This window comes from Genypterus blacodes, unplaced genomic scaffold (assembly GCF_046128005.1).
Source record: "Genypterus blacodes isolate CSIRO-AG114 ecotype Tasmania unplaced genomic scaffold, CSIRO-AGI_Gbla_v1 ptg000122l_1, whole genome shotgun sequence".
NCBI lineage: Eukaryota > Metazoa > Chordata > Actinopteri > Ophidiiformes > Ophidiidae > Genypterus > Genypterus blacodes.
In genome coordinates, this window is record NW_027466925.1 from 834,432 (window position 1) to 851,359 (window position 16,928).

Consider the following 16,928-nt stretch of genomic DNA (forward strand, 5'->3'; position numbering starts at 1 on the left):
AAAAACTCAACAACCCATTAATTAAACACTACACATACACCTATTATGACCACCTACTATTTCAAATTATCTATTATCTATGGTTATTATTATTGTCATCAGTATTGTTATTGTGTGTATTCCCAGTGCTGTCACACCCAAGTGCTGTGTACATTATACTACTAATGTAAAATGATAATACCAAAAAGGTAGGACGGTGAGAAAGTATTTATTTTCAAATAAGTGGCCTTTTTTAAATATAAAATCATGTTTAGCAGCGGTGAATCTAGTTAATTTGGTGTTCTGGGCGAACTGATAAACTGAAATATTCACTTTTTTGAACCCAAAATTATTTCCGTATTTTGTTTTTTTTTTCAGTTTAGTTCTAATGTCTCTTTCTTACAATCTGACATATTTCCTAATTTAGCAATTCTGCATTTGTTTAGATTTTTGTTTGTGCTGATTGCCATAAGTAAGACAAACTGATGTTTCCTTTGTTTAAATCCATTCTGATGTTTGAGTTACTTTTTTTTTGAATGAATTTGAATTTGATTTGTTCTAATGTGATTGAAGTTTGTAAGGGGCCATACATAAACTTATATATGTAGGTGTTATTGATGGGCTGACATTTGAGCTCAAAAGTACTGAAATGCATTGAAGGAAAGACTAGAATGTGAGTAGTTCATTTATTAACAATTATAAATGCAACATACAATTTCCAGTAGATTATTTTCAACAATAGGGTTTCTGTTTTGATATTGTATGCATCAACATGCAATGTGGATTTTTCTGATTACACCCAAAAAATCAACCATGAAACATAATTATTATAGTGATCAAGCCTGTCTCTGTCTGTTCTGTCAGTTTAAAGCCAAAATGTATAGTTTTTCTTGATATTTTTACACTTCAGCAAAGTCATAGACACTTTGTTAAGTTAAAACATTCACTGTTCATTGCATTCCTTTCTTCTTCATCATCTTTATAGAAAAATACCCAAGCTTTCTCCAACACAACAAATTATCATTCTAAACAGTCCTGACAAACTGTCCTGTTTATTTTCAGGCAAAGTTTTCATTCCACAAACATGTCTGCTGAGAAGGCCACCGGACCCTCAATAGTGAAACCTAGATAGACAAACTTGGGCACTTGAGCATCAGGTTGATCTCTTGTAACTATCATTTGGTTCCCTCCGATCCACACCAACACCTCGTCTGGCTTGTCTTCCTCTAGTGGCTGGGACTGGAGGACGCGGACCGGAAGAAGAATAGCTCGGATATGGGAGTTTTTCCACACTTTCCCACTGCTCCACATTTCAATGACCTCTTCCCGAACCCAACGTGGTTCAGATGCCTTTGTCAGCGGGCTTTCTTCCAAGATTTGATCTAGCCTTGATTTGTGGACCCATTTGTTCAATCCACAGCCCTTTCCCAGAAGAAACAGAGGCAAAAGGTAACGGCCTCGAAGGAATTTGTCATATTTGCTGTCAAATGCCGTCTTCATGAGTGTAACATGTTGTGGCAGATCAATGGGCAGCTCTATAGGCTCTGACCCATTATCATCACTGGTCTGTTGTGCCACATATTCCTCCTCGCCGTCTTGCTGTTGATTCTCAGGCCAAAACAACAGCATGACCAAAAGATAAAACTCAGGGCTTTGGTGTCTTGCGTCTATCATCAAAAACTTCAGTAATATAGTTCTCAGTTTCCTCACTGAGACGAGCTGAGGAGCATTAGGGATCTTGTTGCTCAGGGTGATGTTGGAGAGGATGTACTTTTCAGCTTTCTCAACATCAGTGGAGTCCCCCTTATAGGTTCTTCCCAAATCTTCTTGGATTTTTTCTAAATCAGACTGTGTTATCTCAGGGGACTGGAGTTCAGCATAGCTTCCCTTCCACGAGCGCAGCTTGTCTAGAAGGCCTGCAAAGCTGGTGGATTTAGCAGCTGTGTTTGTAGTATAGTACTCGTAACACACTGCAACATCCTTCCAGAAGTACGGTGGCTCTAGGCTGTTCCTGTCAGGCATGGAGTAGGTTAGGTACCATTCAAAGAAGTCAAATTTGTCTTTAACTTCCTGTTTAATTCTCAAGTTAGTGAGCAAATGTGGATTTCTTATTCTGTTGAGTTTCTCGAAGACGATCTTTGCCACTTGAATGAAGCCAAAATGCCCTCTGTTGTTGAAGGACTTTGAGTTGCTTGCGGCAGGTGTATCCATCATCTCTTGCCCCTCTTCTCTCATAGCTTTCTGCTCTACATCTTTAAATGCTCTGAAGGCCATTTCTGCCACTTTTAACACTGCTTCTCTGTTCCAGCTCTTCAGCAAACGGTGCTTATGAACTTGACCAAGTGTGTCAGCAACGTAAGAGTTGTAGGGCGCTCTTTTTATGGCTATCTTTGCCCATTTTTCTGCTTTTCCATAATCAGTTTCCCCATTTAGGTAGTGCAGACGTGAAAGTGTTTGAGGAAAATTGGGAAACTGTGGAAATGTATCAGATGCAGCTTCCAAGACAGACACAGCATTGTAAATATTCTCATTCTTCATGTCTTCAATCAAACTTGAGAACTTGCATTTCCATGTCCCTTTTATTTCCCTATTAGTCAGCAAATGTTTGATGACCTGCATTGTATGTGATTCATCTTGATATCCAGAATGAAAATCCATCAAATTCTTCATAATGGTGCTCCTGGAAATCTTGCAATTGGCCAGCAGATCTACAGCTTCATGTGCAAAATTCATATGGACAAGCTGGTCCGGACCAACTAGACCTGTGGTGAAGATTAATCTTGTAAAGGGCTCCATTCTTTCTTCAAACGGGGGGCCTCCATAGATGGGATCAGGTGGTCCGAGGATCTGCCGACACTCATGCATCATTAGGTAGGAGCGAGGAATGTATTTGTTCAGCAAAGCCAAAAAAGAGAAAAGTCGCGTGTTGGTAGCTCTTTGGTTTCGAGCCACATACTGTGAAACTTCAGCAGCAATGTCCTCAAATGAAAAGCTTTCACTGGAGCTGTCACCTGAGTCACTCTCTGTGGTGCTACCTTCCATGATGATCAGTTGGAACTTATCAGTGATGTTCAGATATCTGTGAAGGTGAGAGAAAAGTCAGTGGGAGAAATGCAGGCATCAAAGGTGTAGGAGTAGTCTTTAATTACAAAACTCAAAAACAGAGCAAACTAAAATCCAAGGTAGGTAGGGCAGAAAGTAATCCACAAAAACACAAGGACAGAAGCTCACAAAATCCACAGAAGGAACAAAAACTCAAATTTACATAATCTACAGAAAGGATGAAACACTCACGGCAAATAACTACAAGGTTACAAGGAACTCACATCAACATTTGGATCAGGATCAGGCACTAGACTAGAACATGCAAATCACAGGATATGAAACAAGACACTTGGGCAACATGTCAGCAATCAAACAAGGTAACTAGGGTATTATTACACAGGGAATCAATCCAAGAGGGGAATAGCTAAAGGGTTAGGGTCAGGGTTCCTAAATACAGCCTGAGATCTGACAACCAGGTCAGAGATCTGATAACAAGGATAAACTGGCACAGAGGGAGGGAGGCACAGAGACTGAATACACGAGGGATGATACTGAACAGGCGAGGCAAATCAGGAACAGAGAGGAGAGGAAACAAAACAACAAAGACGAAACAGACCCACAGGAGGGAGGAGCAAACAGAAAAGACATGGACAACACACACGATTGTGACATTTTGTGTAAAAAATGGCAGAAATTTGACCTCGCCATGCCCATGAACCCACGAGAATCGACTCAACCTATAGGACAACGCGGGTGAAGCTCCTTACTCAGACACAACATCACCTTTTTTTTTACAGAAACAGTCATGATAAATAGTGCAAGTCACAAAATCATTTGTCATCTCAACCTATAATCATCATGCAACTGCTACATCTAAAGACTAGATGAATAAACTAATGTAAGAGAGTTGATGTCGTTACCTGTGTGAGTCTCGGCAGGTGCGCGAATGACTTAAGAGCTTAGATGGTGGCCTTTATAAAGCACCTTGACACAAGCATTCCTGCATCCATGGTGAATAGCATTGTTTATGGGCCAGTCAAACATTACGCACTTGAAAGACAACATTCCACATTCTACTGTTATGATTACATTTCCTCATAAACGCAAATGAGGTAGGTTGCACTTTCCTGTAAACTCAGGGCCTGTGCCAGGGTTTTGGAAATACAGAGGTCCAGGAGATTATTGACTGTATTTCTGGATGATGTAAAGAGTATGTAAAGACTATATAAAGCCATTTGGAGAAAACCCGAAAAGAAGCAGAAATTATACCAAAATGATACCTACAAACAAGCCATTTGCTGTTTAGTGGACAAATGTTTTTAATTTTTAGAACTTAAAAGTACAAAACTGTTCAGTACAAAGAATAAAGCAAAAAAAATAAAAACTCAACAACCCATTAATTAAACACTACACATACACCTATTATGACCACCTACTATTTCAAATTATCTATTATCTATGGTTATTATAATTGTCATCAGTATTGTTATTGTGCAATAACAATAACAATACTGATGACACACACACACACACACACACACCAAAAGCTAGACATCATCAGCTCTATCAGTCGTTTCATCCTTTATGCTGCTAAGATTTTCTTCAGCTGCTGTAGCTGACATGGGGATCTTCCTCATTTTCCCTTCAGTACCTCATGGGGTTTGAAATCTAGCAGAGGTTCTGCAGCTGTACTGTATACATACATAGAAACTATGGCTTATCATATTTTAATATATATCACTTGGTGTTTGGATTAAAGCTTCTTGCTTTATGGGAGGAGCCATGTTGTGGACACTCTGCTGTGGAGAGCGTCTTATCCTTCAGCATCTTCTCAACCCAGCTTCATCGTATCTCTGTGTCTGATGAGAAACCACAAAAAACAGAAGAGTTATATTTTTTTATGTTTTTGTCTTATTGTTAACAACATTCCACTGCAATGGCATACACACACAGAGGACATGTTAGAGTTGGACACATACTCGTCTGAAATTTGGGCTTCTTCTTTCACGCCGCGGTGCTCTTGGCGGTGGAACTTGTGCCCACGCTTGTCGGCTCTCCAAGTCAATTTGAAGTCAGACACGGTTTGATCTGCCACACTGGCCATCAACTGAGTTACAACAGCACAGAAAGAAAGAAAGAAAGAAAGAAAGAAAGAAAGAAAGAAAGAAAGAAAGAAAAAAAGAAAGAAAGAAAGAAAGAAAGAAAGAAAAAACAAACAAACAAAGAAACAAACAAGTAATTACCTGTCCTTCTCTGTAAACATTTGATTTTTAGATTTCTTTTACCTTTTCCAGCAGTGCATCAAAAACAGTGGCATTAGTGATGTCGACATTAGAGATCTTCATCTTCATCCTTATCACTATCTTCTTCACTTTGAGATCTGTACACAACACACAGATCACCACACACAGTCAGACTGTCCATCACCATCCACCACATCCATGCTATATTTGGAAACATTGACCCATCTAGATGTCAGAGAAAAAGGATCAAAATTGCCTTAATTATCTGGCAACTCACCACCCTGACAGACGAATGTTGCCTCCTCATCGCAGCGAGCGTCCCTCCATCGGCCCTGCTGCGACGCCATGATGAAAACACAATTCTCGGGTTTCGAGGCGGGCCAGCCTTGGAGCCAGAACCTGAAGGAGGTCTCGCTCTCGTCGCTCCACGCCCAGGAATCTCTGAACAGACCGATCCACGCTTGTTCCTTCAACAGCAGCACGTTGACTTCCGAGTTGTCCGCGCGATTGCTTATCGTGACCAAGTCGGTGTGCCTGCTTCTGCAAATATCTTGAGCACTCACCCAAGTTTGTTTGTCGTAGTAAAAAACGTACCTCTCATAGCCGCTCCTGCCTATAGGGGGACAAAAAAAGACATTTCAAGTCAAGTTTAAAATCTGAAATGGCTTTAAATTCAAGTTTCAAGTGTTATCCAATAAAGACAATTGATTTTGAATTTGTACTGACGAGAATTGAGTCTGAGAACTGGACTGGCTGGTTGACCCATCATTATCATAACCACACAAGAAGGATTTGTTTATTTTGGGGTTAGGGTTGGGGGGTGTGGGTTAGATTAGTTTAAAACCAATTTTTGTGAATCTTTAACAAGCGGCTAAAAGTTTGAAAAGCTCTCAAAATAAAGGGACATGCACATGTATGCAAAGGGAACGTCCTCTTACATCATGCAGCGCCCTTGACGAAGACGACTGAGAGGAAAATGGTATGGAAATTTTAGGAAAATATCATGCACTCACGTTCATAACACACAAAATGTTGGGTGACTCCGCACATGTTATCGTTCCATTCCCCGTCGGCATAGCTCTCCACACACATCTCCAGATAGTCATAGTTTGGTTCGCCCTCTCTCCACCTGGTGAACTGGGGCACCCCGCTGCCGTCAGACCACATCATTCTGTCTCGCCCACCTTTCCAAAGACCGATCCAGCTGTTCGTCTCCAGGCCGCTCAGAATGTCGACCAACGCTTTCATGTCATCCATGTTGTTAACTGTGGCCAGGTCGGTGTATTTCACTCTGCAGTATCTTTGGGCCTCGTGCCAGCTCAGAGACAAGGCGACCGGGTGGTACGGCTGGTGGGGGACTATGGGTAAATGAAGAATAGGAATAAAAAATAACAAGAAAGACTTACTCTCTTTTGGAGTTTCGACAAAGGTGCTAGCTGTGAACAGAGGGTGCAGGCATTGCCATTATGAAGCATTTAGATGGAAAATGCATGGATGGATCTTCATAAATGTAATACATATCATAAAGATAAAGTGGTCGAGAGGTGGGGTCGGGTGAGGGAAGTATATGGCAGTCCCCAAGATACGAACGCCCGATTTATGAAGATCCCATTCTTACCTACTGACCCCCGTAAAGCCTAGTATTATAAAAAATCAAGTTACATACACTGCTTCACACTAACGAACAGGCAGACTAATTTGTGTACTTTGTGTACTCACTACTTAAATATTACACTCAAAACAGTGCATGTTTTAAGCAGTTTCTTGGCCAGAGGGAATCGTAACATGCGTAGACACAGTTGTGTTTCACGTATTGATGCTAGATGAAAAGTGTATGTAACTATTCCAACTTTCATACAAATTTGGCTTTAAGACAGACTTAAAAACTGAACTTATTTGTTAAATTTGAGAAATATGGTTGGGTTTTGTTTTGGTACGTTTGTCAGTTCTGTCAAGCGTTTCACCAATATTAACGAAAAAACAAATCAGGCACAATTGCCCCATAATTGATAATACATTGGCGCAATATCGGACTGCATCTTGATCCATTTTGCTAATCTTCAGAGAGCGCATACCTCATCCTAGGCCAAGCAGTCCTCCAATTATACCTCTGTCCCTCCATGAGGAAATTTCACAGGTTCTTGACTTGACCATGGAAGTACATCCATTAAACAAAATGAATATTACTGGAACAAAGACACTGTACTTACTCTTCTGAGCGGCCACCTGCATCAGTAGCATCCCTGTGAAATCCCAATTAAGAGTCGACAATTATCACAGTTAAAAGGTAAAGAATAACAACCTGTAGCATCAGTAAGTTTACATTACCCAAGAGTGGTTCTTACCTATCAGAGGGAGCGCAGCACGTCGCCAAACCATCAAGGATCTGTGAACAATGAACATTGGACCTCATTAGACGTACATCTGCCATCAAGTGATTAGTGGACATTCATTAACAGTAGAAGATGTATTTTCATCATATCTGTACCTCTGGTGCTGCTCTGACCTTCCACACAGCTCCCTATGGGACTTCAGGTTGTACGTATAAGTGCATATTTCTGAGTTTTTCCCCATCGTGTCATGCAAATCAACAGGAAAGGAACGCGAGTGGATTTGGTTACCAGTGGTCCTTTGACATGGCGTGGTTAAAACGACCTCATTTGGCTGTTCCTCCTCACTCCCTGCAACGCCACAAGTGTTTGCTGTCAGGCCGCAGACAAACAACGCAAACAGGATGCGGTCATTGTTCATAAAAAAAAATCCATTTTGTTTCAACTTAGGGTTTTGTAATGTAAGCACTGGACATCCACTCTTTGTTTTGTATGCTTTTATTTCATAGTATCTACCCTGAACGCTGCAATGAATGTTAATTTGGAAAATTAAAATGAGTCTAAATACATTTTTAAATAGGTAGTATATGAATCAATAAATAAATGAAATTACACAATTAGTTCATGAGACAAAATGAGAAAAAAAAGTCCAATTTAAAAGGATTACAAAGAAATGAAAATGCACAGTATATACTCCATTTCAGCAATTGTGTAATGATGATTCTTAATCTCTGTGTATACTAAATATATAATTGCACATTTACATTTGGTACATGGAGTCCCTAACATGAAGTCTCCCTGAACAGCCCGACACGCCTTCACCTTCAAGCGCTGCTGGAGATGACCTTCAGAGCTGATCATAAGGAAATTAGCTCAGGTCTGGAAAACTCGCCATGGCACACCATGAAAAGGACTCAAGGGCCACAAGCAGCACTTGTGTCTTCATGGGAAAACCAGATGATTCTTGAACAGGACACGTGACACCACTGTGAGCTATCCCAAGCACAACTGGTTTAATAACATTTTAAGACATCAAATACTCGACCAACAAGTAAGACGCAATGGACACAAGTCGCATCTGAAGTCAACAAACCGTCTCTGAGCCGCACTGGGACAATACTCAGAGACTCAAAATGCAATCAACAAAAAGGAGAGCGCTGTCATTTGACTTACACTTCTCCACATTCGTAAAATAGAATTGAATACATTTAAAATGTGTGTACTAGAACAACTAGGAAATCTAGGGTTAGACGTGTTGTCCTGCTTTCCTCTTCAGTATGTAGATCTTTTAAAACCACTTCAGTTAAGAAAGAAAATGGATTAAAATACAAATCCTCTTGTCTCATGCTAAACACACTAATCAATCACCATCCATTCTCCTCTAACTTTACTTTCCCTGTTCGGTTCGTCCACATCTGTGCAAGCACTTCAACTCCAATCCAGTCTCACTCCAGGACTCCTCGTTTTACATTGATTTTATACACACAGTTTCTGTTGGTGGGACAAAAACTAACATTAATTCATTCATTTAAAACGAAGTCCTATCTGATTCGATTTCAACATCAAAAATACAGAAGGGAGGTGTAAGGGTCACTAAGGTGTATGATTGGGACAATATATAAACTCTTTTCACTAACCGTTAATTGCAAGTGGCTTATGACCGATGCCAGCCTGCCTCCATCGGATCTTGAATTCTTTCATGCCCCTGCTGTTTAGCTCATCCGACAGCTAATAAACACACACACACACACACACATACACACACACACACGCACACGCACACGCACACGCACACGCACACGCACACGCACACACACACACACACACACACACACACACACACACACAGATCTGTCATTAGTGAACAACGGTGAGGAGGGCCAGGTGAAGCCAACTTGCTTGTGGAGTTTGTCTCTCACCTTCTTCAGGAGTTGATGTTGGATGAAAAGGTTGTACGTGTCCACATTTGTATGGAGTCTCAGCACAGTTTTCCTGTCATAGTCTGAAACGTAAATGTTGATGTCACTGGCTGGCAGAAGGTTTAAATTTTCTATTGCCACTATTAACACTCCTGCTATTGCTGTTAACATTTAATTATGTAGCTGTGTGTAGTGTCTCTCCTCATTTGTTTATTAACAATATATCAATTCTAATATTACATTTTTAACACCGTACTTAACCTCTTGCCAGTGCTGGAAATAGCACCTTGAGGTCCTACTTGAGTAGAAATAGAGATATTGCATTAAAAATATTTATCATTAGAAATAATATCCATCCATTACAAAAAAAAACTTGAGTAAAAGTCATTCAGCTCTAGATTAATAAGAGGTTTCAGCACTATAATATAAATGCTTCACAAAAGTACAAATTCTGCAAAATTACACTTCTCTCGTGTGATGAAATACTACTGATATGTTACTTAACACCGCTGCCCTGTGACTGTATTATTTCCAGATTCTTATAGTTATCGTTTGTTGTTAATGCTAATTAATCAATAAATAAGTTTTTAATTGATTTGTTTTCTGTAAATTGGTGGTTTTGTATATACATCTATAGGTATCACTATATTTATTTATTTATTTGTGTGGATCATTTAACACTCACAGTAGCAAAGAACTCTGGCTCTGTAGTAACATGACGTTAGAAACCACTGCCAGCCATTAGAGCCACCACACCGCACTCTGTCCCTGCTGTAGTGACGCCCCCACCAGTATCTGTATGAATTGGGGCTCCCATCAGACCACTGCCAAATGTCTCCAAACAGACCAATCCAGGCCAGCTTTCCATTTGGCACCATGTTCTGGATCTCCTCGTTCTCAGTCATGTTCCTGATGCTGAGCAGGTCTGTATGATACCGTCTGCAGTGGACCTGTGCAGTAGTCCACGAATATGCTTGCTGGACAAGAATCCAAGTCTCTCCTGCCCTCCCTGTTAAAACACATAAAGAATCAGCAATGCGTCAACACATAAGTCGCTCCAAAGCCTGATGAGGTGTCGAGAACAAATCCAGATTTTAACAAGTCATATATATAGAAGCAAACTATCGTTTTACATATGAAACCCACTCGTAGATAATCAATCATGATGAACTGGCCTTTTTCAGAAGCGCTCTGTGCAAAATCTTTTATGTCTATGTTATCTATAAGACAATTGTGGTCTCCTTTGTCTTCTGTATTTTACTTCCCAAATGTGCACCATATTTGGTAACAGTCAACTAATTCATTCATGAGATGCAGAACTTTTGATGAATGAGCCACAATTATGCAAAAACGATAAGGAAAATCATCAAAGAACAGAGATACAAATTCAATGCGAACATTCAATGCGACATTCAATTGTGAAAATTTACTTACAAATCGAAGAAGGCGGTAATGGTTGCAAATGGACCAAAAGGCCGACCAAAAGTTACAGCACTACTGCCAGGCCAATTGGTACCAACATTTTATGGATCCTTTGCTTAGTATCATTACTAAGTATCACTAAGTATCGTTGAAATCCACCAATCACAAATATGACCGCAAACACTTACAAGACAAAACAAGACTATGGCAAGAGTACAGAATAGTTCCCTGTGCTTGATTCACATGGTTACTCGGGGTTACACAGGTTAACGCGCCACTCATGGAGACAAACACGTCTTAAACATACAAGCGCAAATAAAGCATCTGAAGTCTGGGTCTTGAAATATTACCATCATAGCAAAAGAAGTAGTTCAGCGAGGTGCAGTTCAGCTTCCTCCATTCCCCTGTGTTTGCGATGCCGGCGCAGTGCTCAGGCCTGCTAGGATCAGTGGGTTCATCGGCTCCCCAGTTCCTGAACTCAGCTTGATCGTATCCATAAAACCCTCGAACTGACAGAGACCACTTCCAGGTCAGGGCACCTTCATAGAGGCCGAACCAAACGTTATAGCCGCGATAACCCATCATTCGCACGATCTTGACCACGTCTTGAATGTTGTTGACAGTGGCCAGGTCACTATATTTCTTTCGGCAGTAGGTCTGGGCTTCGTACCATGTCATATATTTATGAACGAGGACGTAATTGCGGGCACAAGAATCCCCGCAAAATTCTGTGGGTTAGAAAAAATAACTAATTATTTGGATTATTAATTTAACATTTCTAGTGGTTATTCTTTCAGTTATGATTAATTTGATTTTGTAGTGTCAAGTGAGTTCTTATAGTCTTAAAACAATGTTTTCACCAAAAATACATAAGCTGATTTGTGATTTGCTCACCAGATTCAGGCCGCAGTTGAGGGCTATTGGTTGCAGGTACAAGTCCTTGAATGCCGTAGACCTCCACCTCACACAGAGTAAGCTGTGTTGTATATGGGAAGAAGACTAACACATAACGGCCGATCAAACTGTTACAGGAAAAGGTGACCCTGTTGTCTGAACAACTGACGAAGACACATCTAAAATAGAGAGGAAAAGGAGATTAGAGGATATGAAGGGTGAATGTGAAAAAGTATTGAGCAGTCAATTTTTCAAATCCTGCAGCAAACCTTGGATTACGTGTGTCAGTACGTTCGCCAACATAGACGTCAGCGTAAAAGCAGCAAATCCCATCGAAGGTAAGCACAACTACATTAACCACATGGGAATCCTGAAGGTCCACCCTCGCATAGAGATGAGGTTTCATTTCAAACGGCCTGCAGGTGGTATGAAGGCCGTCTACAAGAAAGAACCGTTTTCGCTGGTCGCGCCAATAGAAATTGTTATCGTTTACTGCTCTCAGAGCCAGGTTTTCTGTGTTGAGAAGAATTAAAGATGACAAGAAATGTTTGCTCATATTACATTTCAAGAAGAAAGATAAAGATGCATTTTCTCTTTGACAACAGCTGAAATGAAATGTGCTTTTAACGGAATGCAGCAGCAGGTTTAAGTAAAATGCAACGCTTACCAGCCACATAAGCAAACACCTCAACTTCACAGATAGTCAAAGTCTTTTGGAGTCCCGGAAGCACCACGTGGATATAACGACCAGTCATCAGACCGCATTGGAAGCTGTACTTTGCTTGTCCGCCGGAAAATTCGATCAACGCACACCTTATGGGAGAAAATGTGTAGAAATGGGATCATTGGGTATTTTTTATTGTTTTTTCTAAAAACTCTGATCACCTGAGGAAACCGGTGAGCTGCCCGCCATTTGAACTTGAAGAACAGCAGGTTATCTGTGGTTTAAGTCACCTTTGGTTGCCGAATTCTGCTGCCGCTCTGATGTGGACCTCAGTGCCATCTATCCCGTTTGGAGAGCAGAATCCGTCGGCGAAGATGGTTATGGCAGATATGGTGTACATGGTACCCAGGTCCAGCTGCCACCACGGGTTGTCCTGCGATATTGTGGTGCAAGTCTTCGTTGTACCCATTAATCCACTGTTCTGGTCAATGGCGTTTTCTGGTAAGGTCTCAGATGAAAGCGATTGCGTCGGTATTGCGCTTGTGAGTGGCAGGGAGGCTGGCAAAAAGAGGAGGGAAAAGCAACTAGTGGTGTATCAATTTGGAAAGAAAAAGCTATCAAAAAGCTATCAGAATTTAACAAAAGTTCCCAAATAACGCAAAGGTCTGTATTTAAGCTGTGATGCCCAAGTAAAAAAAATGAAGAAGTGTGTGTGTGTTAGTGTGCATGTGTGTGCCTGTGCGTGTGGCATTCTGTTACCTTCTGGGGTCTTCGCGACGGCATACACTTTCACCTCACAAAGTTGAACTACACTTCTGGTTCCAAGGCGTAAAATGGTTACATAACGTCCCTCCATACTCTGGCAGTCAAAGCTCTGGATGTTGCCAGCTATTGAATGAATGATTCCACACCTGTGGGAAGACGGACAGGACACAGAATAAACTGAAAAGTAGGTAGATAAGGGCCGACATTACGACATTAATGAATAGCTGGCGAGCAATCTCAAGCCTCTATCAAGTTTTAGACCCAGATGTGTAGCTCAAGAGTTGGTGGAGGGCAAAACACAGCTACAACGTGAGCGAATAATGGACTTGGATTCAGGTGGACAGTAAACTCTAGGGGGTAGTTGATCTGTGTCTGCTGAATGCGTCATAATCAGGGGTGCAGGGGTATTTCATTGAAATAAATGAAATACTTTGGGTGTGTTTTTCTTTGGGTGCAGTAAACAAACGGCTCTATCACCTTGGGTTGTTGTTGCCATTGTTCTCCAGTGAGTTACCAACGCGTATTTCAGCCCCATCTAGATCAGAGAGGCAGCAGTCTGATCTCATGATGAGTTTGATGGTATGGACATAGTAGCGACCACGCATGTCAAGTCTCCACCAGGGATTGGATTGGTATTTGGTGGAAGAGCAGCTCCCTTGGGTCCAAAGTGTCGCAAGGTTGCCATCAATGGCCCTTGCTGGATCGGTATAGGTAGAGGACTGCGTGGCCACTCCACTCCGTGCTACATTAACTGGAGGGTTAACATAGAAACAAATACGAAAAATTATAGTCTGTCTATACTAAGCTACTCTTAATTTAAAGTAGTTGAGCTATAACCAAGCTACTTTTTTGTTTATGTGTGAGTCACATTGTGTTACCTCCTGCGGTCTCAGCAGCGGCATACACTTTGACCTCACTAAGATGAAGTCTTTTTCCAGCACCAAGATGGAAAATGTTGATGTAACGTCCGAGCATTGGCCCACAGCCGTAAGTCTGCGTTATGGTGTCATTTACCTGGATGACTGCACAACTGAAGGAAGACAAAAAGAGATGCAAGGTCAAATTAACTGAAAAAGCCGGAAGACAGAAACTCCAGTAGGTAGGTAAGGTTGCTCTGTGTGTGCTGAATGTGTGTGTAGCTATGATCACCTTGGGTTGCTGTTGCCGTTGTTCTCCACTGAGTCACCAATACGGATTTCAGCCCCAATCATATCAGAAATACAGCAGTCGGACCTCTGGGTGATTTCAATTGAACAGATGTTGTAGTCCTCAAGCAGGTCTAGTCGCCACCAGGGATCGGACACATTATTTGCACTTTCGAAATATGTTTCACTTCTTCCATCAATGGCGTGGCTTGCTGGATACTCAGTCATGTTGAAGGAGGACTGAGTAGCCACTCCCTTTGGTGCTAAATTAACTGGGAAATTAACATAAAAACAAATGTGAAAAAAGTCTGCCCTGCTGCACAACATACACAATACCTGGCTACAAACTGATATAGAATATTGTAGAATGTGCAGCACAGTTTTCAAACATTTAATGAAAACATTCTAATAATATGGGTTGAAAATTAAAATTATGACTATGGTAGCAAAAATAATAGTAACAAAAAAGTCGAATGAGCAGTAACTCATCAATGACAGAAAGTGTTGGGGAAGCTACTTTGAAATGGTACAAGTTACTCTTTATTTAAAGTAGTTAAGCTATAACCGAGCTACTCTCTGAATTAAGTCATTAGAGACACTACACACTCACAGCTTTTGCCAAGCTACACTGCTACATGTGGAAAAGTATGTTTGATTTTATATCTAAAGAGGACATTTAAAGGTTTCTGAAAATGTTTTGCACTGTATTGTTTGGGGAAAAAAGCTGCCACACTGTGAAGCTGCAGGGGAAAAGTAGTTGAGTAAGTAGCTTTGTTACAACCCGAACACTGCCAAGGCCTTTTCTTGGTTTTCTTACCTGCCTGGAAGGTGACCCTAACATTGAGGAGGATAGAACCTGAAAGGAAGGTCAACAGTAATGTAGAAATTGCATGTGCAAGTATGTATAGTCGGTCTACATCATAGCTGCTCTTACATTTACACTTTTATCATCCGAAAAGGCATTTAATATTTTAGAAATATAAAATTTTCGAAAATGACATGAATAACTTACCGCAGATAAATATGCTCATCAATCTCCACTCCATCATCTACAAGGACATTTTAAGGAATTTAATTAATTCACTCTTGAATTCTTGTTGGTGTTGGCGAACGTGTACATGCTATGTTTCTTAAATGGAACCACGTCTGTAAATACCAGCAAGTGTGCAACTAAATAAATAAATCATAGACTGTAAAAAAAATATTAGTGTTATTTTTAACTCTACAAAAAACTCAAAAACTCGCAGATCCCCACTGTTGTCAGGGCAATGCAATTAAGTTTTTCTTATAACTTATACAGCAACTTTCAACTATTTCATTACTTTTTCCTCCGTTGTTGACCAGTAAGCATTAACTCTACCGTTCACTGCTTAGACAACCACCTCAAAAGCACAGAACTTGAACGCATCATCAACCCGCAGCTATACTCACACACACATTTAATGTTGTTTAAGCAACACATTAAGGGTACTTGCAGGTATTTAACGCAGTCTGCAGCTCTTGTTATGCAAAGTTTCCTTTAAGCGACTCCCCACGTTTCCATATCATGCAGGGTTCAGTTTATACATTTTAACATCAATTAATATGTATTCTTCTTTAAAGCAACAATTGTCCTTAACTGTCAGTTTTTAACATTTCTAGCAACATTAACTCAGTTATTATGAATGTACCAAAAAGAATAATTACCTTTTCCACATAAATATCCTTTAAATACTGTTCTATAACTATACTTATACTATAACACTCAATTACAACCAATCAGTGTTGTGATTACCTGGACAGGTGATGGTGGCCTCGTCTATGCGTCTTCTCTCAATGTCCCAATCATTAAAGGTTGGTGGTCGTCCAACCCTCACTTAAAGTTGAAATATGATGTTACACAACCAATTGATCTTTTAAACATTAATGTGTGTACGTGTGTGTATGCCGGCCAATCCGTCTGTCTGCAATCCTCAGAGTGTGTGATACAACAGCAGCGTTTTGTATGCATATCATACTGTGTGTGCGTGGGTGTGGGTGTGTAAGTGTGTAAGTGTGTGTGTATGTGTGTGCATGTGTGTGAGTGATTTGGTTTTCAGCCAAAGTGACAGGAAGCACATTTTCACGTCAGAGAAGTTTGACTCGATGTGTTTATTTCGTTTATATTGTGCTTTTTTATTCACAATATAAATAGTTTCTCACCGTCTCCTAAATAAGAAAATGGTGGCTGAAAAATTGCCACAGTATAATTTTCTAATACTTTCTACCTATATGTAACATGCGACAAAGGCTAAGACATAACCTTAACTCTTTTGGGGGAATGAAATGTCTTAAATAAACAAAACTCTTGAACTTTAACAGCTAATGATGACTGAGCCAGCTGGAAATTGTAGAGGATAAAAGTCATACAGACACATTTCATTATTATTTTCATTTATACGCTGCATTTTGATTTATAATGAAGTCACAGTTTGCATTTGTGCTTGTCAAAATAAAGAGAATAATTTGTGCCAAACCAAAACCGTGAAAGCACACAGCCTCTC

The 16,928-nt window shown here is 40.5% G+C and overlaps 2 protein-coding genes across 2 annotated transcripts; both read right to left on the bottom strand.

Moving 5' to 3' along the window:
- Positions 1-651: 651 nt before the first annotated feature.
- Positions 652-4,033, bottom strand: LOC143010343 (sterile alpha motif domain-containing protein 9-like). The gene is made up of 2 exons (XM_076162628.1): positions 3,945-4,033; positions 652-3,058 (listed from the first exon to the last, which is right to left on the bottom strand). Exon 2 carries the CDS (start codon positions 3,019-3,021, stop codon positions 1,051-1,053), a length of 1,971 nt encoding a protein of 656 aa, XP_076018743.1. The 5' UTR covers positions 3,022-3,058; positions 3,945-4,033; the 3' UTR covers positions 652-1,050.
- Positions 4,034-4,550: 517 nt separating this feature from the next.
- LOC143010301 (C-type mannose receptor 2) lies at positions 4,551-6,548 on the bottom strand. Its single transcript, XM_076162572.1, has 5 exons — positions 6,281-6,548; positions 5,545-5,880; positions 5,310-5,404; positions 5,004-5,131; positions 4,551-4,883 (listed from the first exon to the last, which is right to left on the bottom strand). Exons 1-5 carry the CDS (start codon positions 6,522-6,524, stop codon positions 4,856-4,858), a joined length of 831 nt encoding a protein of 276 aa, XP_076018687.1. The 5' UTR covers positions 6,525-6,548; the 3' UTR covers positions 4,551-4,855.
- Positions 6,549-16,928: the final 10,380 nt, after the last annotated feature.